Source organism: Panicum hallii, chromosome 3 (genome assembly GCF_002211085.1).
Source record: "Panicum hallii strain FIL2 chromosome 3, PHallii_v3.1, whole genome shotgun sequence".
Taxonomy (NCBI): domain Eukaryota; kingdom Viridiplantae; phylum Streptophyta; class Magnoliopsida; order Poales; family Poaceae; genus Panicum; species Panicum hallii.
Window position 1 is genome coordinate 62,066,119 of NC_038044.1, and position 24,556 is coordinate 62,090,674.

Consider the following 24,556-nt stretch of genomic DNA (forward strand, 5'->3'; position numbering starts at 1 on the left):
ATAGTATACAGCCCTTGCTTGATATTCGGAGATCACTTTGGAAGACAAGCGCGGCTAAAGTCAACTTGCTCAGCACCTGCAGCAACGAGATGAGTATCTGTTTTTGTCTCGCCTGGGTCTCCATGGAACAACCCCCTGGAGCATCCACTCCCGCGCTCCTCTCAGTTGGGTCGCATGGAGCTGGAGGCACACATGGAGGCTGCAGGTATGTGCATGTGCTCCGATCTTCCACGGAAGACAAGCAGATCATCCTCCATGTTCTTGAACAGCTGAAGTGATTAATTAAGTGAACCTGCTCGATGGCCATCTGGGAATAATTAGTTTCCAAAACACCCTAAGATATATTATATTTGGGTACAAATTTTGAACCCTTCAATGCCTTATATTTCAGGATCAATGCCTTATATTTCAGGATGGTGGAAGTACATGGACTAATTTGGATGTTGAGAAATGCAATTCAAATGAGTGGAAACCACCGCCAACAAAATATTGTCTGTAGCTCTACCAGATAAAGAAAATCCATAAAGAAACGAAGAATAAAATGCATGAGAAGGGAAAAACGGGCATGTCCATCATATGTTCCTTGATGTAGTTTATTTTGTCGGTGTGGTACTGAATACTTATGGCATATATATTTAGGGACCTATACAATGTCACAGTGAGAAACTGGAGGAAAACAAACCAAATGAGATTGTGAAATGTGAGAATAATTGACCCATCAGCTTGCTTTTGGAACCTGGAGCACCAGAGGAACATTAAGGTACTAATTATTACACACTCATTTCATCTCAATCCTTGAACCGTATATGCTGCCACAACATGACATTCTTTTCCCCTGGTGTTTACAGAGAAGTGAACTCTATTTTTCTTTTACCAAAAAACCGTAGATGTTAAAGTCGTGATGGTCGGTTTCGGTGATGGCATGGTGTTTCAGGACGAGCCACCTTCGCTCTGCACGCAGATTGACCGATATAATTAAGCAAGAATGATCGAGGAACAGGGCCCGGAGGACTCAGCAACGCTCATCACCTTCTCAAGCGGCCATGAATATGCGAGCGTCTCCATTGCGACCACCACCACTACCGGAAACGCGGTCTTTGCCGAGTGTCCGGGGCTTTGCCGAGTGCTAAATATCGGGCACTCGGCAAAGAGACTCTTTGCCGAGTGCTACACTCGGCAACGAAAAACACTCGGCAAAGAATATTTTGCCGAGTGTCGGGCACTCGGCAAAGGAGGACACTCAGCAAACGAGGCCACGCAATTAACGGCGTCATTCTTTGTCGAGTGCCTAGTCGAAGACACTCGGCAAAGAGGAGTTTTGCCGAGTGCCTGGTCAAGACACTCGGCAAAATATACATATTTTTTCTCTTTTTTTGTCCAAAATTTTTTTTATTGTCATTCTACATTCTCCTCAACAACATATGTAATTTAGGTTCATTTCTCAAAGTGTCTGCTATATTTCATCAATTTATTTTATTTTATTAAATTTCTTGAATAATTTAAATTTGAACTGCGTGGTCATTCGAATAGTGGAAAAAATGAATGAAAAATTATTATTTATAGTGGAAAAAATGAATGAAAAATTATTATTTATGTTAATGAGCATGCTTTGAGGCCTTATCGAAAAAAGGACCGGAAATTTTAAAACTACTATTCACAAAACATGGCGACTAAATTATGTTCGAGTCGTGTTTAAATTGTATAAAAGGCAAATTTGGTCGGAAAATTATGAAACTTGTCGAGATGTCATGTTATCATGTGAGGATATTGTGATAAAATTTTTATAAGATTTTGTGAACGTTTGCAATCTACGATGCTTAACACCTAATCGGACTTTATATAAAATCATACACCTCTTTGGAAAACTTTCAATTTGTAAGCATCGTATGTTATAATTTTAACGAAACCTCATCAAATTTTTATCACAGCTTCCCCATATGATATCATTACATCTCGAAAAGTTTCATAATTTTCGGACCATATTTACTTTTTATACATTTTAAAAACAACTGAACAATAAGTTCGTCGTCATGTTTCGTGGACAAAAAATTTGAAATTTCTGGTTTTTTCTCGATAATGTCTCAACGCATGCTTCAATAACGTGAATATCATTTTTTGATTCATTATTTTCCATTATTCGTGTGACTTGTAGTTCAAATTTCAATAATTACAAGAAATTCAATAAAATAAAATAAATTGACGAAATATAACAAACACTTCGATTAATGGGCACAAATTCCACATACTGTTGTATATAATGTAACTATCATAACAAAAAAGTTTGGTGCTAAATAGTGAAAAAAATTAAAATTATTTGCCGAGTGCCTGTTCGGGGCACCGAGTGCCCCAGACCAGGCTTTGCCGAGTGCCCCAGATCTAGGACACTCGGCAAAGAGGGGATATAACCAGCCCGCCGCGCCCCCGCCAGTTACCCACACGCTCGTTCAATTCAGACGCCGTGCCCGCGCCCGCGCCCCCGCCCCCGGCCGCGCCCCCGCTGCGCCGCCGCCGCTCCCCCGGCCCGTGCCCCCAGCCGCGTCCCCGGCCTGCGCCCCCGCCACCGTCGCGCCCCCGGCCGTGCCCCTGGCCGCGCCCCCGCCGTCGCCGCGCCCCCGGCCCGCAGTCCTGCCGCGCCCCCGGCCCGCGGCCCCGCCGCGCCCCCGGCCGGGCCCCTCGCAGCGCCCCGGCCCGAGCCGCCGCCGCGCCCCCGGCCGCGCCCCAGCCTCCGCCGCGCCGGCCGCCGCAGGTATATACTATATATGTCTATTGTTTCATTTTATAAATTAAGCTAAATAGCTACAAGTAGCAAATAGGAACTGGACTGCTTCAATAAAATCGAGTGTATTGTCTCTGTTCTTTTTTATTTTCCTTTAAAGATACATTATCATTAGCATTTGTGCTGAATGACGATGAGAAGGTTGAAAATTATCACTAATGTCAGTGAACTTTTTCTTTATCATCTGGTGTGGTACAAAACCATGTGAAACATGATAGAAATATTATTAGGCTGCACCCTTACATTTTATGTTGGCTGAACGAGACAGTGTTTGAAAGTTTCCTGCTCCCTTTGGTCATAAAGACATCTATCCATGAAATAGTTTCCCAAGCTTGCGCAGCTAATAATGTACTCCTTACTTTATAAAAGCCAACGGCCAGGTTTGGATCTAGAGTCATGAAGTTATGCTCTTGTCTAACATAAACAGATAGATAGAGTTGAGAATTCAAGTGGCCTGGTTGGTTGATCTTGCTTGATAACATTGCCAAATGGCCCCAAATGGCGCCAACACAGCAGCAAACAAAAGCATTCAACACAACTGGATATGGAATATGTTTTAGTAATTTGTGATCTCTGTTTTGGTTTGTGTGTGTGTGAGTGTGCCTCCTTTGATGTAACATATGTAACATATATTATTAAGTCACCTAGGAATATTAAAGCAAAATTGAGGCTTCCATTGCAGGTACTGCCCCCGGCCTGCGCCCTCGGCCGTGCCCCCGCCGCGCTCCGGCCGCCGCAGGTACTGCATCCGTTCATGTTCCACCAGCTGATGCACGTTTCTTTAAAAAAATACACTATGTATCTTTAGGAGTTGTTATAGATCATTCTGCTGTGTTGATATAACATGCCATATTCCTCGCTCCCGTGCATATACGTAGGGCAATTGATATTACTCTATCTCCGGTGGATATGTCAGAGGATGGAATACCGTGCGTGGATGTACACTGGCCGCCCAAGTCAGGTTGGGATGACTAGTGAGTGGATCAGGAAGACTGATGCTTTCTTGGAAATAGCGTTTGGCAAAGCTGCTAAAGGAGCGAGTATGATTCTCTGCCCATGCAGCAAGTGTGCAAACAGGAAAAGACAAAATAAGAAGAACATGGGGGAACATCTTTGCAAGAATGGATTTACGGCAGACTATACCCGGTGGATCTACCACGGTGAAGCCCATCATATGAGAGAGGATGTGGTGAGACCACGTGTCAAGGATTATGATGCTAATGCCGGTGTAGCGGACATGTTGGATGACTATGGGGAGGCACGGTTCGCCGAGGGACAAACGGAGGAGGAGCCAGAGTCGACCGCAAAGGCGTTCTACGACATGCTTGCCGCGTCACATAAACCCCTTCATGGACATACGATGGTTTCTCAGCTTGATGCCATTGGACGATAATGGCGTTAAAGTCGCAGTACAGTCTGAGTCGAGGCGCCTTTTATGCTTTGTTGACAGTTATTGGCAGCCTGCTTCCGAAGGGTCACATTCTGCCAAAGAGCATGTATGAGGCATGGAAACTCCTTCGTGCACTCAAGATGCCGTATGAGCAGATACATGCTTGTAGGAATGAGTGCGTCCTATTTAGGAAAGAATACGCGGAAGCAAAGTACTGTCCAAAGTGTAAATTCTCAAGGTTCATGGAGGTAGACTGTGATGGTGATGGCCCAAAGAGGCAGCTTAACATTTCCGTGACAGTCCTACGATGCCTTCCGTTCATACCGAGGATCCAGAGGCTATACATGACTGAGGAATACGCGAAACAAATGACTTGGCACAAAAATGGCAAACGATACAATCCTGACAAGATGGTACATGCATCCGATGGTGACGCATGGAAACACTTTGATAGCATTCATCATGAGAAAGCCAGAGATGCTCGTAATGTATGTGTTGCGCTGGCAACAGATGGGTTCAATCCTTATGGAATGTCGGCTGCCACATACACATGCTGGCCTGTATTCGTTATCCCCCTCAATCTTCCCCCGGGCGTATGCTTTCAACAACAGAACATAATCTTGTCGTTGATTATTTCTGGACACCCGGGGAATAATATGGGTGTGTTCATGGAGCCTCTCATTGATGATTTGATCCGTGCTTGGGAGGACGGGGTATGGACATACGATCGGGCTACAAAGCAAAACTTCATAATGCATGTTTGGTACCAATACTCCATGCATGACTTGCTGGCGTATGGGGTATTATGCGCATGGTGTGTTCACGGGAAGTTCCCATATCCTGTATGCAAGGAAGGTCTTAGGTTCATTTGGTTGCAGAAGGGTGGCAAGTATGTTGCTTTCGACAAACATCGGCAATTCCTCCCTCTTGACCATCCATTCAGACGAGACATCAAGAACTTTACGAAAGGTGTCGCAGTGACAAGCCTTGCACCTCCAATGAAGACTAGTGCCGCAATTCGTCAGGAAATAGATGGTCTCGTGGTCAATCCAGCAGGTGGCTTTGTGGGATATAGCGAACAACATATGTGGACTCATAAGTCAGGCTTGACTCGAGTCCCCTACTATGATGACCTGATCCTTCCACGCAACATTGATGTCATGCACACCGAAAAGAATATCGCCGAGGCACTTTGGTCAATAATTATGGACATTCCCGGCAAGACAAAGGACAACGTTAAGGCTAGAGTTGATCTGGCAATATTATGTGATAGACCGAACCTAGAGATGAAGCCTCCTGGTCGCGGAAAGACATGGAGAAGGCCTAAGGCCAATTTCGTCTTGACCAAGCCCCAGAGGAGGGAAGTACTAGAGTGGATTAAGAAGTTGATGTTCCCTGATGGGTATGCAGCTAATCTGAGTAGGGGGGTCAACTTTTCATCTATGCGAGTCTTAGGGATGAAGAGTCATGACTACCACATATGGATTGAGCGGCTTCTTCCGGCGATGGTTCGAGTCTATTTCCCTAAGCATGTCTGGCTAGTACTTGCAGAGTTGAGCTATTTCTTCCGCCAGCTTTGTGCCAAGGAGTTATCTCGGACCGTGGTTGCAGACTTAGAAAGAATGGCACCGGTGTTGCTTTATAAGTTGGAGAAGATCCTTCCACCCAGCTTTTTCAATCCGATGGAGCATATGATTTTGCACCTCCCGTATGAGGCACGAATGGGGGTGTCGGTGTTTAACCGGCTGCCCACCGAGGGGTATACCCAAGGTGGTAGATTTTGGATGAGGGAACGCCGAGATCAGGAACTCGAAGGTACAAGGAACACAAAGCTTAGACAGGTTTGGGCCGCTAGGTGCGTAATACCCTACGTCCTGTAGTAGTTTGTATTGCCTTAGGTGTAGAATAATCTAGAGATCGTGTTTCGAGAGGGGTCCCTGTCCTCCCTTATATATCCGAGAGGCCAGGGTTACAAAGATACTAACCAACACCAGCTAAGGAATCATACCAGAACATATCTCGAGTAGATTCCCTCTATATCGGTTAGCTCTATCTCCTACTTAAACAGGATAAATAAGAGATAAACGAGATAAACAAGAGATAAGATAGACTTAATCTCTTAAACTACGCTATGTACACAGCCCCGTAGCCCCGGGTCTGACAAGCCCCCGAGCTCTTCGTAGCTGAGTACTGCAGGCTTATCGAGTACTTCCGAAGTAGTCTTCAACTTCTTCAAAAGCTTCATCTTGAAGTCCTTCTTCGAGTACTTGCTTGGCTGCATCGAAGCTATGAGGTGCTCATGCCCCGAATTTTACTTTTAACATGGTGTGCGATTTGGAAAATCGCACTCCATATGGAGTAGCCCCCGAGCCTTAGGTTGAATCGAAGAATTAGGCTGAGGGTCCCATTAGTCTGTAATCCTCCTTATCCTTCAAAGAAATTTGAAAAATAAGTAGTCGATGCCACGTATCCCGCAGCCCCCGAGCCTTGAATCCAAATCCCACAAAATTGGAGATAAGGATCCGAAAACCGTGGCATGCAGGCTAAAAAATGGCAACTTTAGAAATTACCAAAAATGATGATACAAATGATGGAAATTAGATCATGAATCCGAAAACCCCCTTTTTTCGTGCTAATTAACCCTGAAAAAATAAGTAGTCGAATACTTAATCCAAACAGTCCACCAAATGACCCCTCAGATTCGGAATATTCCCAAAAACAACTCTTGAACTTCAGAAACAGTAAATTTTCCCCACCCCGCTGGTTATTTAACCCCGCGACAACAGTGAGAAAACTGTGCTTCCAATCTGCATTTTTGCCAAGATCCACAAAAATCCCCAACCAGAGCCACGCGCCGCCGCCATCCCCCGCAAAGAAATCCCCCAACCCTGATTTCCCCACCCCTCTCCCCGCAGCCCCCGAGCATCTTGTGGCAAGCGAATCGGAGTTGGCGCCCAAGAAATCCGAGATCGAAGGGAAAAAGAAGGAGGCGCAGCCGTCGACCAGAGAGTGGACCTACAGTAAGTGCTCCCTCACCGATCTGAATAGGCTAGTTTCCGAGGGGTTGCTGCAAGAGAAGAGTCTTGTCAACTAGCGACCCTCGTTCCGTGAAGCCTTTCCCATGGAAAATGTTGACGAAATCGTCACATTTTACCATTTTGCCGAACGGGGATTGGCTCTCCCCTCTTGTTCTTTCTTCCGTGGCCTTCTGTATTATTACGGGCTTGAGCTCCATCACCTCAACCCGAATTCCATCTGCCATATTTCCATTTTTGTCCATTTCTGTGAGGCCTTCCTCGGAATCGAGTCCCACTGGGATCTATTCCGCTTCCTCTTCCGTGTCAAACCCCAGCCTACCTCGAAAAAACTTTCTGTTGTAGGGGGCGCCAGCATTCAACTGCGTCAGCAGGCCGGCGAAAGATACCTCTCATACAAATTCCCCTCCAACCTTCCCGGTTGGAAAAACCATTGGTTCTATTCTGAAAATCATGCCCCCCAGCTCCCCGAAAAAACAAATAACCCACCTGTGGTGAGGCCGGAGTGGAATCTCGAACTGTCCGGGGGAAACATGGATCAAGTCAAGGAGCTGTTAGACCTCATAGAGGCACACAAGATGACGGGGGTACCGGTGCTTCCGTCATGTTTTCTTTCTTCAAACGCCGAGTCCAATCGATCCTACAGCGCCACCGACTTGGATTCGAGTACACAGGCTCTGAAGATCCATCTCGCATGTGCGCAGAGGAGCTGTCAAATGACGCCGTCCTTCTCCGAGTCAGGCGAGTGCTGGTGGACGTGGACGCCATGCCGTTTGTGCCGAAACTGTTTACCGCGCGGAATCCGCCCAAGCCTGTAAGTACTCGACTACTTTTTGAAGCTACCTCTGTTATGCCATCGCTAACTGAGAGCCTTCTGCAGGGACACACCAAACTGTACCGCAGCTACTCGCCACGACCCGATATCCCCCGGCCGGACCACCTCCTCCCCAGCGCTGCTGTAGAAGCCAAAAGGGCTCGTATAGCTGCAGCTTAGCGCGGCAGCGGGTCCACAGAGGATGTGAGCCCCCAGGCGGAGGAGGAAGCTGAAGGAGAAGCGCGATGGGACAACTCCTCCGAGCCAGTCGTGGAGTTGGCCGACGCTTTGCCGCTGGTGCCGCAGGGTCGAAGGATAGTACGGAAGCGGAAGGCGCAAGAAATCGAATCTCCCGGGTACTTGTTGTTGTCTTGTTATTTTGCTATATGTTGATGGTGTGTCGTGCTTACAATGTCCTCTTGTAGTCCTTCTGCCTCCTCCTCCCGAGCCGAGCCCGAAGAAGAAGAGGCAGCACCATCAGCCACCGCAGCCGTCACCATCGCCGTGGCTGGTGAAACCCCGCCGCCCACAACAGAAACTCCGCGACAGGCCTTGCGGGTGACAAGGGCCATCAAGAGGAAATCAACACTGTAAGTTTGCCTCTGGTTGCACAATAAACATTTTGATCTTTCGACTTGTGCGTTGACTGACTTCGACTTCCTTAGAGTTGCGAGCGCCGCGAACCTCGAGCTGACGCCGGCCTCGACTACCCCAGCCCCCGGGTCTTTGGCCCAGGAAGTATCTTCAGGTGCGGGGCCAGTCGCGGCAGCTCCCGCCCCCCGAGCCGTCAGCCCCCGAAGGGTCGACGCCCGCAGAGCCAGCCCCCGAGGCGAACGCAACGCTGCCCGACTTGCCGCCTCCCGAGCTCCAACAAGTCGAAACCGGAGCTGGTGGCAGGGAACAAGTCGAGGCCCCTGATGCCGCTCCAGCAGATGGCACAGGTAAGCATCTGACCGCCCACGGCTAACTGCCAAGGCCCCGGCGCAGTATTCTGAAAACACTTTGTGCTTGCAGGTGCTCAGTGGTCACCGCCCGAAGAGGCCGCGGGAACCTCAAGGAGACCCGTTGAGCTGCTCCTGACCGGGTCCGGGTACCAGGATGTCATTGCCGCCGACTTGGTGGATGATCCGTTGCTGACGGACAACAACATAGAGAACTTCAAGAAGGCGTGTGACTTTGCCATGGTATGACCTGAGTACTTTCCTGCTGGTAAACACTGTCGAGTTGCTTATCTGAATTTCCCTCCTTATGCAGAATGTGATCGCCCGCTCCCGGAAGAAATCAGAAAAACTGAAAACCGTTGGGAGTGATCACCAAGAGCTCGCCACCCTGGAAAGGCGCATTGCCGACGGCAAAACAAAGATCTGCTCCCTCGAGAAAGCGAATTCCGAACTCCGAGAACAACTCGAGGTGCAAGGGAAAGTGCACCAAGAGCAGCTCAGAGAGCAGGAAAAAGTGCACCAGGAGCAGGTCAAAGATCAGAGGAAAGCGCACCAAGGTAAGCCATTGCTTCCCTCGAGTACTTGCATTTATCAATTTGTCCTAGATTCTGAAAAAGCTCTTCACCACAGAACTTAGGAAAATGTTAATATATAAAGAAGAGTTGCTTACTGACATGAAGAACCTGCTGTATTGGCGTACAGATAATGTCGAGAGGTTGCAGAAGGTGATCAGAGACACTGAACGACAGTTCGTTGACTGCCTTCAGCGAATCAAGACGCTGGGCGAAGAAAAAGAGCAGCGACAGAGAGAGCTCGAAGATCCCAGGAGGGCCGCCCGGGAGTTGGTGGACATGGTGGATCCCCCGGAGGAAGGCGAAGCAAGCCCGCGGCCCCTGCTAGAGCAACTCCGCGAAGCCCCGAAGAAAGTGCTAAAATTCCTCACAGGGGCTCCGGTTGCGTGCGTCAGCAACGCCCTTGCAGTTGTGAAATCTTTTTTGCCGAACGCGCGATTGGAGATATTTGCTCAGGGCATGGCTGCGGATTGCACTGAGGGTCAATTCGACCAACACCTCCAAGAAACCCGACCTGTAGCGGAACAAATAGTTCAAAGTATACTGCAGGATTAGGGTATAAAGAACAAGTTTGTACTTCCTCGTATATATAGTTTCTTTGATGTGTCTACTTGTGTGTGTGTGTGTGCCTTGGCTGAATTGGAATCCAGGCTTACGAGGCTAAGTAGTAGACACTACCCTGGGTGCGGCGACCCGGAAGGTAGTCATAGCACCAAGCGGGTACTCGTCTAACAAGGTAGCCACAACTCGACTGAGCGGGTCTACACTGTTAGGAAAGAACGCGAGCATCATCGCGGAACTTCCGTGCGGAAGGCAGAAAAATAAAACTACCCCGAGTGCACCGACTCTGGATGTAGTCGAAGTCGCTCCTCATGTGAGCGCGCTCCTTGAGTTAGGTAAGAACCGGACGGACGGTTCGAACTCGTTGGGAGCGGACGCGGGCATCGCCGCGACTCTGCTGTGTTTAAGGCAAAAACGAAACTACCCTGAGTTCAACGACTTAGGATGTAGTCGAGGTAGCTCTTTACACGAGCCCATCCAACAAGCTGGATATAAACCAGTCAAACGGATCAATTTGTTGGGATAGATGCGACTACTGTCGCGTGTGACCATCCAAGGTCGCGGCGGAAGTCGAGCCGTAGAAGATATGAACGGAGCGGATGGTTACGTCAAAACATGAAATCGAGAAGATATAAATGTGGCCGTGGCCTCCATACAATTCATGACAAGGAGCTGATTTATGTAAATGCTGCAAGTGGCCGTAGCCTCCGCATGCTCACAGGGAAACTTTCAACCCGAGTCATGTGGCACGTAGCCTCCGAACAGACTCGAGGAAAGGGGGCCATCTAAGCCCTCGGAGATTCAGCTATATCCGGCCATCTTCTCATCGGTAAAATTTGCGCAGGTTCTAGATGTTCTAAGAGTTCGGAACATCTTGACCCTCGGGATATTGTAGTCGATAAGACCCTAGTCTTGCAACCTGTTTGACGACAAACGGGCCCTCCCACCTTGAATTGAGCTTGTGTAGGCCGGACTCGTTTTGAATGCGACGCAAGACCAAGTCACCGATGCTGAATGACCGCTCCCTCACGTTGCGATTATGATATCGCTGGATCCCCTGCAGGTATCGGGCTGACTGAACAAGAGCGGTGCAGCGAGCCTCTTCGACAGAATCGAGCTCTAATTGCCTCGCCTTGTCCGCCTCGCCTTCATTGTATATTTCAACCCTTGGGGATTTCCACATGATATTGGCCGGTAAGATAGCCTCAGATCCGTATACGAGGAAGAAGGGCATTTGTCCTGTGGCTTTGGATGACTGAGTCCGAAGCCCCCAGACGACGTGTGGCAGCTCATGTATCCATTTGCCCCCCTTCTTGCTATTTTCATCGTAGAGTCTCTTCTTGAGGCTGTCGATTATTAAACCGTTCGCCCTTTCGACTTGTCCATTGGCCCTTGGGTGTGCGACCGAGACATATTTAACCCTGATGCATGCATTCTCGCAGAATTACCAGAACTGGTTGGCCGTGAAATTGGATCCCAAGTTTGTGATGATGGTATTGGGGAAACCGAAGCGGTGCAAGATATCCGAGATGAAGTGAACAACCCGATCTGGTGTGAGCTTGACTATCGGCTTGTACTCAATCCACTTGGTAAACTTATCGATAGCCACCAGAACATGGGTGAAACCGCCTGGCGCTGTTATGAAGGGCCCAATCATGTCGAGGCTCCAAAAAGCAAAGGGCCAGGATGGCGGTATGGTGATGAGGCTGTGGGCTAGAACATGAGTCTGTTTGCCGAAGAATTGACAGTTTTGGCACCTGCGCACAAGATCCTCCACGTCGATACTGCAGTGGGCCACCAGAAACCAGCCCTATATGCCTTCCCCACCAACGTTCTTGAAGCTGCGTGGTTACCGCAGACGCCCTCGTGGATCTCCCGCAGAATGTCACAACCTTCTTCCTTTGTGATGCACTTCATGAGAACACCTGACCAAGTGCCGCGCTGATATAGCTTGCTATTGACCAGGACAAAGCCCTTGCTTCTGCGCATGACGCGCGCAGCCTCTGCACTCCTGGCATCGATTCCTGCTGGTAACTTTTGATCTCAGATGAAGTCAATAAAAGCCTCTCACCAGTCCTCTTGCAGCACCATAACCTCTCGATTGGGTTGTTGGGACCTGCGTCGATGGTTACCTACGGAGAAGACTTGATGGATGGCTGCTTGAGCTCCTGGACGAAAACTCCCGGTGGGACCTGAGCACGTGTCGACCCCAGTTTGGACAAGGTGTCTGCGCCAACATTGTGCTCTCGCAGCACGTGATGAGCCTCCAAGCTAGAAAATTTGTTTTCTAGCTTGCGCACTTCCTGCACGTAGGCCTCCATCGTCTCCTTGTTGCAGTCCCACTCTTTGTTGACTTGCTGCACAACGAGAAGAGAATCGCCATACACAAGTAGTCGCTTGATCCCTAGTGATATTGCCAAACGAAGCCCGTGAAGCAAGGCTTCATACTCGGCTTCATTGTTGGATACCGCCCACAGGATCTGAAGGACATACTTCAATTGTTCACCTAGTGGAGAAATAAGCAGAACTCCAGCGCCGCCACCATCGAGCTTGAGGGACCCGTCAAAGTACATGGTCCAGTGCTCTGGCTTGTCGACCGGAGTTGGGATTTGATTCTCCCGCCATTCATCCATGAAGTCGACTAGAGCTTGAGACTTGATTGCAGTGCGTGGCTTGAAGTCGATTGAAAAGGCCCCCAGTTCCACTACCCAATTTGATATATGCCCTGTGGCATCTTGATTATGAAGAATATCTGCCAACGGAAAATCCGTAATTACGGTGATCTTGTACTCGTCGAAATAATGACGCAGCTTTCTTGATGTGATTAGAATTGCATATAAAAGTTTTTGAACGGCGGCGTATCATACCTTGGATTCGGAGAGTACCTCGCTGACGAAGTAGACAGGCCTCTGCACTCCAAATACATGGCCTTCCTCGCCTCGCTCGACTACAATAGCACTGCTGACAACATGAGTTGTTGCCGCGATGTAGAGTAGTAGGTCCTCCCCCGGTAATGGTGCTGTAAGGATTGGAGGTGACTGAAGGTAATGTTTCAGATCCTGCAGGGCCTGCTCGGTCTCCTCCGTCCATTGGAACTTATCTCGGCGTTTCAGGAGCTTGAAGAAGAGTAGTCCTCTCTCCCCGAGTCGGGAGATGAACCTGTTCAGGGCTGCCATACAACCTGTTAACTTCTGCACATCCTTGATTGTGGCCGGAGCCTCCATATCAGTGATGGCCGTGATCTTTACAGGATTGGCTTCGATGCCCCGGTTGCTAACGATGAACCCGAGCAGTTTCCCTGAAGGTACTCCAAAAACGCATTTGGTAGGATTGAGTTTCGACCGAAATCTGCGCAGACTGCTAAATGTTTCCTCCAAATCTGCAATCAAGTCATCGGAATCCCTGGTCTTGATGACCATGTCATCCACATAGGCTTCAACATTCCGGTGCAGCTGATCCGCGAAGCACATCTGGATTGCGCGCTGATAGGTTGCTCCTGCATTCTTCAACCCGAAGGACATGGTTTTGTAGGCATATGTCCCGTATGGGGTGATGAATGCAGTCTTGATTTGGTCCTCCTCCTTGAGTGCTATCTGATGATATCCTGAATAACAATCAAGAAAACAAAGAAGGACATAACCAGCCGTCGAATCGACAACTTGGTCAATGCGCGGGAGCCCGAAGTGATCCTTTAGGCAATGCTTGTTGAGATCGGTGTAGTCGACGCACATTCTCCATTCATTGTTCTTTTTCTTTACAAGAACGGGATTAGCTACCCACTCTGGATGGATTAATTCTTTAATGAATCCAGCCGCGAGAAGTTTAGCTATCTCCCGTTTGATGGCCTCACGCTTATCGTGAGCAAAGCTTCGCAGGCGTTACTTCTTAGGCACAGCTTTTGGGTGTACATTCAAAGCATGCTCGATCAACTCCCTAGGCACCCCTGGCATATCCGCTGATTTCCACGCGAATATGTCTCGGTTAGCCTGAAGAAAGCTGACGAGCGCGAGTTCCTATTTGTTACCTAAGCCCATGCCGATGACAGCGGTTTTAGATGAATCTCCCTCCTGGAGCTGGATCGTCTTGAGGGCCACGTCGTCAGTCGACTGGATGCTCGACTTGCTGGCCTTCTTGGAGGGAATCTCCAGCCCGGATTAGGATAGCTGCTGCGTGGCCGCGAGTACTTCTCCGGAAGCATCTGGCACACGAGTAGTCGAGGCGTACTGAATTGCCTCCTGATTGCAGTCATACGACTTCTTCAAGTCGCCTCGGAGAGTAAGAACTCCACTTAACTCTGGCATCTTGAGAAGTAGATAAACGTAATGCGGCACTGCTATAAACTTAGCAAGTGCCAGACGGCCCAAAATTGCATGTTAAGAAGATTCGAAGTTAGCTACTTTGAACTTGATAAAATTAGTGCGGTAGTTCTCCCTCGTGCCGAAGGTGACTGGGAGGACGACCGTACCAAGTGGGTGTGCCGCGTTACCTGGGACGATGCCGTAAAAAGGGGACTTGCTGGGAACCAGCATGTCCTTGAAATCCAGGCCCATCTTCCTCAACGTGCTGATGAAGATGAGGTTGAGCCCGCTTCCACCATTGATGAGGACCTTGGTGAGCTTGACCTCCGCTACCACAGGATCGAGGACCAAGGGGAACTTTCCGGATTCCGAAAAGCTTGTCCATTGGTCATCGCGGGAGAACGAGATGGGGACCTCCTACCAACGGAGTGGTCATGGTACCGCCGGCTCAACGGACATGATCTCCCAGAGAAGCAGCTTCTGGTCCCGCCTGGAGCTAAAATCCTCATCTCCCCCGAAGATGACGTTGACAACCTTCGAAGCATCCTGGAACTTCGGGTTGCGCCCTTGGTCGTCGTGGTCGTCATCCTCGGGTTCTTTGTCTGCAGGCTTCTTGTTCTTCTTACCACCACCGGAGTTGCTAAACGTCCTCCGAAGGTGGTAGCAGTCAATGACAGCGTGGTTGGCACCTGGGTGCCATGGGCACCTTTTCTGCAGGAGCTTCTCGAACTCCTCTTACATTGTCGACTTCTTGCCCCGTGAAGGACGATCGATAGCCGTGATGATATCATCTGGCTTTCGTTTCCGGGGCGGACCCGAAAGTCCCGCTGGCCTTTGTCATTGAGGTTGTCGTTTGGGCGCCTCAGATTGCTATCTTGACGCCACGGGAACCGCTCCCGCATCTTCTCCTCCTGTTCGGACCAATCGTGCATCATATCACAAAGGCACGCAACTGTCTTCGGCCTGTTCCGCCCGAAATCTCTGTAGATGCCTGGGTTGGTGATGCCGTTGTAGAAGCAGTCGATGATGTTGTCCTCCGAAATGTTCGCGATGGTGGCGCGGACGTCGAAGAAGCGACGTGTGTAGGACCGCAGGAGCTCATTACGTTCCTGCTTACACTGGGCAAGATCGTGACGAGTACCTACACGAGCGATCACTCCCTGGAAGTTGTCGATGAAGACCTTCTTGAGGCGCTCCCAGGAGTCGATGGAGTTGCTGCTGAGGCTTTCTAGCCAGGTGAGTGGCGCAGGGTCCAAAACCATCGGAAAGTAGACGACTTTGGTGATGTTCGAGCCCCCTGCGACCTCAATGGCCGTGGAGTAACAACGGAGCCACTGCTGAGGGGCCTGCTTGCTGTTGTACTTGGTGATGCCAATCGGCTTGAAGCCCTCATAGTACTTATAGCTGCTAAATCGTGCAGAGAAAGCAGGAAAACGATCACTGCAATCAGTCCCTTCGGTCTCGACTTCTTCACGTACCTTACGCCTGGAGGAGATCACGGTCTGCGCATCACGGCCTTCATTAATGTGTTGGCGCAAGTCTTCTATAGGAGGCCGATGATTGGCCTGTCGCGGGCTACCCCCTGAAGGTGGCTGCTGCCTCCCGCCAGGGGCCTGGCTCCCGCGAGCGTTGTTGTTGTTGTGGCTGGGCTGGAATCGAGGGCGACCGCCAGCCGTTCGGCTGTGAGCCTGGCTCCGACTCTCTCCCACGCGCTCCTCCCTGATGGTGGAAGCTGGGTTTTGTTGATCCAACTGGATCCAGACCCTCTGCGCGTAAAGGAGTACTTGGCGCACGTTCGGATCGTGGCTGCGCTCAAGGATGGCCGTAACCCTAGCAATGTTGGCCACCGGGGTCCTGAAACCCCGTTCGCTTACGGCGACAAACTCAGGGTCAAGCTCGCGATACATAGATTGCCTACGCTCGTTGGCCCTCCTTCGCCGGATTGCGCGGGCCCTGTTCCTGGCCCTCCGCGCCTCGCGATCGGCGTCGGTTTCTTCACCAGCGTTGGCAGTGGCCTCATCTTCAGAGACCGCTTCAAAGTTGACGATGGGAAAACCACCATCATCCTCGCCTTCTTCCGCCATTAGCACCTGGCGGGAGGTGAGCTCATGAGAGCTTGCATCGACTAGTTCAGTCGACCCCTCCGCCGCAGTAGCCAATGGCCTGCCCTCCTGAAAGGGCAGGGGCTAGAGGTGAGCCACAAGTCGACCCTCTGCCTCGAGTAGATCGGAGAGCGCCATGCCCCTCCAATGCACAATGCGCCCCTCCGGCATGGAGGTGATCACTAGATCACCGACGTCAAAACAACCCGAAGCCCCCCGACACGCGGTGGCTTCAGGCCTTCCGTCCTGGAGCAGAAAGTCCAGGTCCTTCTCTAGCATGGAGAGAGACCCAGAGACGTTGGCCTCCAGGAGATCAGTGGCCAGTTTGCATGAACCGAGTTGGGATTGGTTATGCGGATCCCTAGATTGGAACGAGTCCAACCCAGGGGAAGTTGCTGCAACGCTGGAAGAAGTCGAGCCTGGAGCGGACTCCATCTCGATCTTTGTTGTAGAAGCACAGGTTGACAAGTTGTCGAGATCGTCGACGAACTTGTCGAGGTCGCTGCGGAGATCCGTAGCGGAAGTCTTTGGCTTCATGTCGACGAGGAATCGCCGAAAATCGCCCACACCATCTGCGATGCAAACCCACGAGCCAAAAATGAAGGTCGTGCCCTGAGGGGGAACTGACCTGGAGAATTTGAAAGTCACCATCGAGCTTGCCGATGGATCTTCGACGCGTCCCCCTACCTGGCGCGCTAGCTGTCGGTGTTTAACCGGCTGCCCACCGAGGGGTATACCCAAGGTGGTAGATTTTGGGTGAGGGAACGCCGAGATCAGGAACTCGAAGGTACAAGGAACACAAAGCTTAGATATGTTCGGGCCGCTAGGTGCGTAATACCCTACGTCCTGTAGTGGTTTGTATTGCCTTAGGTGTAGAATGATCTAGAGATCGTATTTCGAGAGGGGTCCCTATGCTCCCTTATATATCCGAGAGGCCGGGGTTACAAAGATACTAACCAACACCAGCTAAGGAATCGTACCAGAACATATCTCGAGTAGATTCCCTCTGTATCGGTTAGCTCTATCTCCTACTTAAACGGAATAAATAAGAGATAAACGAGATAAACAAGAGATAAGATGAACTTAATCTCTTAAACTACGCTATGTACACAGCCCCGTAGCCCCGGGTCTGACAGGGGGGGCCCGTGCAGGGTCGTTGGTGCTATCCAATCGAGAGATGTCTAAAGGTGCTTCGAAAGAAATGTGGAAATAAAAGCAAAATTGAGGCTTCCATTGCAGAGGCATACATTCATGAAGAGGTGTCCAACTTCACAACAACATACTATGGTAAGAACAGAACGTCGTGGCTTTAGTCATTTTGTACATTAGGATGGCTTAATTACATCTTCTAATATGTCATGCATGTACTTGCTGTCCTGTAGGTGACAACCTCCCTAGCGTGCATAATCCTCCCCCTCGTTACAATGCTAGCGAAAATGAATCGAACCTCAGCCTGTTGCAAGGGCAACTCGGAAGTGCAAGAGGTTCGAGCAATAAGACATTGAGCCCTCAAGAATGGCGTCAGATCATGCTATATGTGTTGACCAAACTTGAAGAGGTGGTGCCGTACATGAAGCGATTTCTTCGTGAGTTCTGGCGTCAATCAAGGGATCCTACCGAGCAGGAATGTGATACCCTTCGTAGACAGGGTGCGGGGAATGGATCGCCCACTTTCATTGCTTGGTTCAAACAGTAGGTACCGTCCAATCTAGCTCGTACTTAGTTTGTCAATCGTAGTTGTTCTTACGTGCAAATAATATAATGATCTATCGTGCTTGAACTTGCAGGGTCATAGGATGAGTGCCGAGTTGAGACAGGTTGCAGATGGCTTTGACTATAGAGTCAGGTCATATTCTGGTTATGACGTTAATGGATATCGTTTTTGGACGAGAAGCCATGAGGCAAGTCGACCCAATCGAAAGACCACAAATTCTGGAGTTTTTACTCTCGGCCTTGATAATGTTGTATTATGGAAGAATTGAAGAAATATACGAACTCAGTTTTCATGGTTCTAAACCTCTCAATCCCGTCATATTCAAATGCCATTGGTTTGATCCAGAGGTAACGAGACGGACATATTCTAATCTTGGGCTAGTGGAGGTCCGACAGGATTCCGTCTTACTAGGAGACGATGTCTATATTGTGGCCCAACAAGCCATACAAGTTTATTATCTCCCATATGCGTGCCAAACCAAGGAGCATCTTAAGGGTTGGTATATTGTGCACAAGGTATCACCGCATGGCAAAGTACCTATCCCAATCGATGAGGATTACAAGTTAGACCCAAACACATATGACGGAGAGTTGAGGGGCTAGAAGGGCGATTTGAGATAGACTTAACCGAAGCAATCGAAATGGAAGTTGAAATGGTTATTGATGATGATGAGGAGGAGGATGAGGTTCAAAATGCAAAAGACTTACAAATTCTAGAAGCATTACATTTAGGCAATGTCAATGACGATAGTTATGCTTCGGATAATGCGGACTATGACATGGTTGATAGTGATGATGAGACTTATGATCCAGCTAATCCTGATGATGAAGATTACTTTTAATCAATGTAATACTATATTATTACATAATTATGTTTTATTTATTTTGCATCTCTTTCTAAGTATGGCATGTTTATCTGTACTTATTGATTTACTATTCTTAATTTCAGGTGATTGAACAAAGATGGTGGGCGGTGGTTACTTGAGGAACGTACGGTCCCTTTACTCCAGGGAGAGGAGTGCCCCTGCACCGTCCGATGTAGCAGAGGGGTCGTCACGGAGGGGGAGGGGGAGGAGGGGGTGGGGGAGGGGGAGCTCACAGGGGCCCTTGCAGGACGACACGGAGGAGGAGGCACAGTTGCCTACGCAGGATGAGGTGCAAGAGAGGGACGAGGAGGTGCAGGAGAGGGATGAGGAGTCGCAGGAGGAGGACGAGGAGACACAGCACACCACCTCTGGTTCCGCGGGCTTTGGTTCCGCAGCCTCTGGTGCGTCGAGAGTCTACTTGCGAGGTCTCTCGAGTCTCCCTCACCGACCGATACCTCGTGACAGGCGCCCGCTGATTACTCCCGATAAGAACAGGTAACTTTAAATGTTTTCACTACTTCTACATGTTATATGTTCAAATCTGGAATAGAAAGTAATGATTTTTCTTAATCACTTGTGCAGGGGTTGGAAGATTGTGCAGCCTGGAGCTTCTCACAAGCGCTCCGTCAATGGCATCATCGGTATTCTATGCAGGCAACACTTTCCTGGCATGGTTGAGTACGGTGGAGTGTGGGAGCCGGCCTATACGTTTGAGCACTACGCCGCGGCCCCCGATGCTGAAGATCGGGAGGGCAGGGTATTCAGCAACAAGGCGGAGCGGGTGAAGAAAGAGGTGTGGGTAAGTGCTCGATAAATCGCATATTAATTGAACAATTTTATACCATAAATGAATGAGATCCATTGTGTTTGTATATGTAGGATTTCTTCAGATGCGAGGCTGGTAAAGAGGGCGAGGCAGATGTGGTGATCACCAACTACTGCAAGAAACTGGTCTGGGAGATGCACTACGAGGCGCGTATCCAAGCCGTTAGAAATTACCACGCCACCGTCCTTGGACAGAGGGTCACCAAAGAAGAAGGAAGAACAATTTATTTGACTCCGGAGCAGTACATACAGGCAAAGAACAAAACACTGTGGCTTGATTCTTTTCCAACATTAGGACGGCTTAATTTCATCTTCTAATACGTCATGCATGTACTTGGTGTCTTGTAGGTGACTCCTAATTGGTGCATCTCGTATCCCGATTGCTGGCGACACATAGTGCAGAAGTGGTGCTCCGAGGAGTGGGAGGAGAATCACGTTGCTTGCCGGGAGCGACGTTTGATGATGCCAGGTGTAGCACACCATCAAGGCAGCCGCAACCTCAGCGGATACGCTGAAGCATGGGTACACGAATACATTTATTTCATCTAACACTCAATTATGCATGCTTTCTAATCATCTTGTTGCTTTTCTCGCAGTCATCGTCACATGGTGGCTAGCCTTGCAACCTCTTCACGGCATTTGCTCTGTCCCACAAGGGAAAGGCGACCTCCGACGTTAGCTACAACCCGGAGGACGGGCCCGAGGCATACAGCAATGCAAGCATCCACACCCGCCTCAGTGAGTACACATCGATGGCAAGAGAGGTTCATGGCCCAGAATATGATCCCACCACAGAGGATCTTGATGCAGAGATCGTCATGAGGGTCAGAGGAGGTAAGAAGAAAGGACGGTACTGGATTGCCGATGGCGCAATCGACTCGTCCTCTACTCCTACTCTTTCTTAGATTCGAGCAAGGAGCACGAGTGCTAGCCCAGCCATACGACCTCGGCAGGACACTTCACGCCATCAGATACAGGCACTCCATGTTATTCCTTCTTTATCCGTCGTTCGTTGATTATTACATACATTTTGTTTGCATTATTGTAACATTGGGGTGAAAACTGTGCAGGGCCGGCTGGAAGAAGAGATGAGGAAACGACAGGAGTTGGAGCAAAGGATGAGTGATGTACTCACTTACATGCAGAGTCTTAGTACTGCAACGGGTGTACCTCCGCCAGCTTCTCTATTCACGCAACCTCCACCACCTGATCCGTACTCTACTTCGGTAAGTGGGGATAAGTTGTATTTATGTATGATCGTCATTTATCTTGTTTCACATGCAATCTCTTCTTCTCTGTGTAGAGACAATCGGCGGCGTCAAATGATCCGCATGCTACGCCATCTCCAAATCAGGCAACTCCAAATCAGCCATCTCGAAATCTTCATTTGTGACATTGGAGCTTGTGTGGTGAACTTGTGAGGTGAACTTCAAATGAACCTTTATCGTTGTTAACACTTATGTGGTGAACTTGTGTATGTGATTTTACTTGTGTGATGACGAGACTTTGTTAAATTTGGTTGTGACGATAAGACTTACGTGAATTTGGTTGTGTATGCGAAATTTCAAATAATATGCCTGTGTGAATATATAATATGCCTATGTGAATATGTGCCTCTGTAAAATGGTGGGAAAAAACAATTTAAAATCTTTAAAAAAAACTCTTTGCCGAGTGTATAAAAAAAGCACTCGGCAAAGTGACCTAAACTTTGCCGAGTGCCACGTAACAGGCACTCGGAAAAGTGACCTGAACTTTGCCGAGTGCCATCTCTCGGGCACTCGGCAAAGACGCCGTCACGGCCCCAAACACCGTCACGGCTACTTTTCTTTGCCGAGTGCCCGACAAAAGGCACTCGGCAAAGACGTCTTTGCCGGAATATTCGCTACCGAGTGCCCTTTACCGAGTGTTACACTCGGCAAAGCCTTTGCCGAGTGTTTTCGGAGCTTTGCCGAGTGTCCCAGACACTTGGCCAAGGTACTGAATCCGGTAGTGCACCGAAGATTCGAGTATTAGTTACATTGTGATTGATCAATGGACAGATCGTCTACAAGAGCTGGGTGACGTGTACAAGGTGTGTGCATGTGTGTGTATATATTACATGCGTGCATGACCATACCACATCTAAATTAATTAAATTAAACCTCCTATAATATAATTAATAAATTTTGGTGCTCGCAGAGTTCAAGGGCAAGTGCATGCCGTGCTGTGCTGCTACCTCTACTCTAATGCGGACGGTTACTATGGACAAGATTATGCCAAGGGCAAAGCACAGAGCAACCACTGCCTGTCCCATATATAAAGTTGCTTTCTTGAAATCGAGATGTAAATTCTTGCACGAGATGTGTTAGAGAAAGAAGGAAACTCTCACAAAGTTCTACATGAAATCGATCCTTTAATTTTTCATATAGTTAGGTTCTTTAATTTATTGCTAGTTAATCTTAAAAACAAAGAGTTATTAGGTTCTATCTTGTGCTTATTGGCTTCTGCTTCCTGTACTACTATGTGAGTCATGAATAAATGAACACTCCGTTTGTTATGGTTAAATGAACACGGAATTTGGCTCACCCATTAAAAGATAATATGAAAAGGGAAAATAATACAGAATATATTTCCTAAAAGAAATGAAATGTGTACACAAGTTATGATTCTATGGTGCGATCTTACCATCCAACTCAAAGAAAAATGCTACTGCTAAGAATCCTGATCGTGACAACTTTGGATTCTGTTTTTGCCTTTGCTCTTGTGTTTAGCTAAAATCAATAAGCCTGCTTGTTTGCGCACGAATTTTGAAGTTCATTTTAGAAATAATTGTCGTCGAACCATAAATCGAGTAATCGTCTGAGTTTTAGCCTGTCGGATAAGAGGTATGTAAGGATTTCTATATCTTCGGTTATAATGCACAAGCATATAAATTTATGTCGTCGGCTGCTTGTACAAATTTGATAGTATTTATACAATACAATCGCTTTGTACAAGCAACTGACGACACAAACATATTTGATAGTATTTATACAATACAATTATTTTGTACAAGCAACTGACGACACAAATTTATCTCCATAGTCGATCTATAGATCGAGGCTTTACACCGATACTTGCACCACTTAAGATTATATCCAAACAAACCTAGAGGCCCTTTATATGAACCACACACCATTGCTAGTTCTAGCACCGTCATTACTCAATACTATAATAGAACGCCACCCTTATGTGGCCGTTATACTTTATTTATGGCGATGCTTAGATTGCCCATAGCGAGCTAATAGGCTCTTCCTGCCTTCTTGACGAACGCCACGTCACCGTAGGGCATGAAGTGGCACACCGGCGTGCCACCGGGGCGGGTGTTTAGCACCTCGAAGGCCGGGTGAGCCGGGTTCCAGCTGGAGGTGTCGACGTGGCAGAACGCCAGCATGGAGGCCGCCGGGCCGCCACGGAGGCCTCTGAGCGAGACCACGTAGGCTCTGTACCCGTTCCCCGCAGCGTGGCACTGGTAGACAGCGTACGGGAACGGCACCCTGTGGCAGGACACGTAGCGGTCGCCGTCCAGCGGGGCGACGGCCCGGACCACGTACGGCTGACGCGGCAGGCCGCTGCGGGGGAGCGTCGACGTGGCCGCCCACACGCCCTGCCCGTTCACGGTGCCGAGCATGCCCATGGCGCTCCGCACGGTGCCCTCCAGGGACGTGGCGCAGGCCTTGACCTCGCCGGCGACGGGTGGCTCCTGGCACCTGCGCAGTGTGTCCCTCACCTGCGCGGCCTCGTCGGAGCCCGCCGGGATGTTGAAGGTGGCGAGGACGTCTGCTAGGCTTCCGAAGGGGACCTTCCCGGCGACGTCCTGGGGGAGGATCGCCGCCTCAGCCTCTGCCGGGAAGGAGAGCGTCATGGCGCTGCCCGGCAGCAGCAGCGCCTCGTGGAAGAAGATGCCGGTCTCGGCGACCGTCCGCGGATTGCAAGCAGAGCTGAAGAGCGTGCATACACTGATTCTGGGCAGGGCAAAGTAGTGCTCCACGAGCGGCGAGTGGTCAATGCCTTCAGGTTCAGGATGCAAATAAACCAATGATCAGGGGATCGATTTTTTTTCATGTCCTTGAACACGCCGACAAATGTGAATACTTAGTACAAAACCTTTCTTGACAAGATCTGCAATGGCCTCTGGCATCGTCGTGCCCGGGAGGGCCTGCTCCCAGAACTGTGCCACCGGAGTGTCAGTGGCAGGGTGACCGTGCGCCGCGGCGGCGCCGGCGACCACCACAATCAGAAGGAGCGTTGAGGGATCCATGCTTTGCTATTGCTCTTACCTTGCTCTATGCTCTGATTGCACGGTTGTTGGCTCCGGATGGTCTGGTATAAATAACCGTTGCTGTTCCTCTGAGTAAGTGGATCCACAGGACAAAGGCATGCTCATGTGATATTCTTCTACTGTCCAATCTGCATTGGTTGAAGATGTGGTTATTCTTGTTTATCCTTGTAAGATTATTTCGAGATATAATTATTAGGACAACATTTATCTCACTTAGTATACTTTTTTTCTTCTGTGATCAATATATACGGGTTACTGGGGACTAATAAATAATTTAGTGAGTAGTACAGGGCCGGGATATATAGAACAAAAGGTACTACTAGTGTAAACATGGAGGATGGAATCGATCAGCCCCCAAGAATT

The 24,556-nt window shown here is 49.2% G+C and overlaps 1 protein-coding gene across 1 annotated transcript; it reads right to left on the minus strand.

Moving 5' to 3' along the window:
• Positions 1-22,786: 22,786 nt before the first annotated feature.
• LOC112886658 (protein RAFTIN 1A-like) lies at positions 22,787-24,226 on the minus strand. The gene is made up of 2 exons (XM_025952622.1): positions 24,019-24,226; positions 22,787-23,922 (listed from the first exon to the last, which is right to left on the minus strand). The coding sequence occupies exons 1-2, from the start codon at positions 24,170-24,172 to the stop codon at positions 23,153-23,155; spliced, it is 924 nt and encodes a 307-aa protein (XP_025808407.1). The 5' UTR covers positions 24,173-24,226; the 3' UTR covers positions 22,787-23,152.
• Positions 24,227-24,556: the final 330 nt, after the last annotated feature.

Bases quoted from the DNA above. Each gene is read 5' to 3' on its own strand.
- LOC112886658 (XM_025952622.1), bottom strand. From the start codon at position 24,172: ATGGATCCCTCAACGCTCCTTCTGATTGTGGTGGTCGCCGGCGCCGCC. The intron at 23,923-24,018 runs GTTTTGTACTAA...CTGAACCTGAAG, and splicing joins TGCAGATCTTGTCAAGAAAG to GCATTGACCACTCGCCGCTC.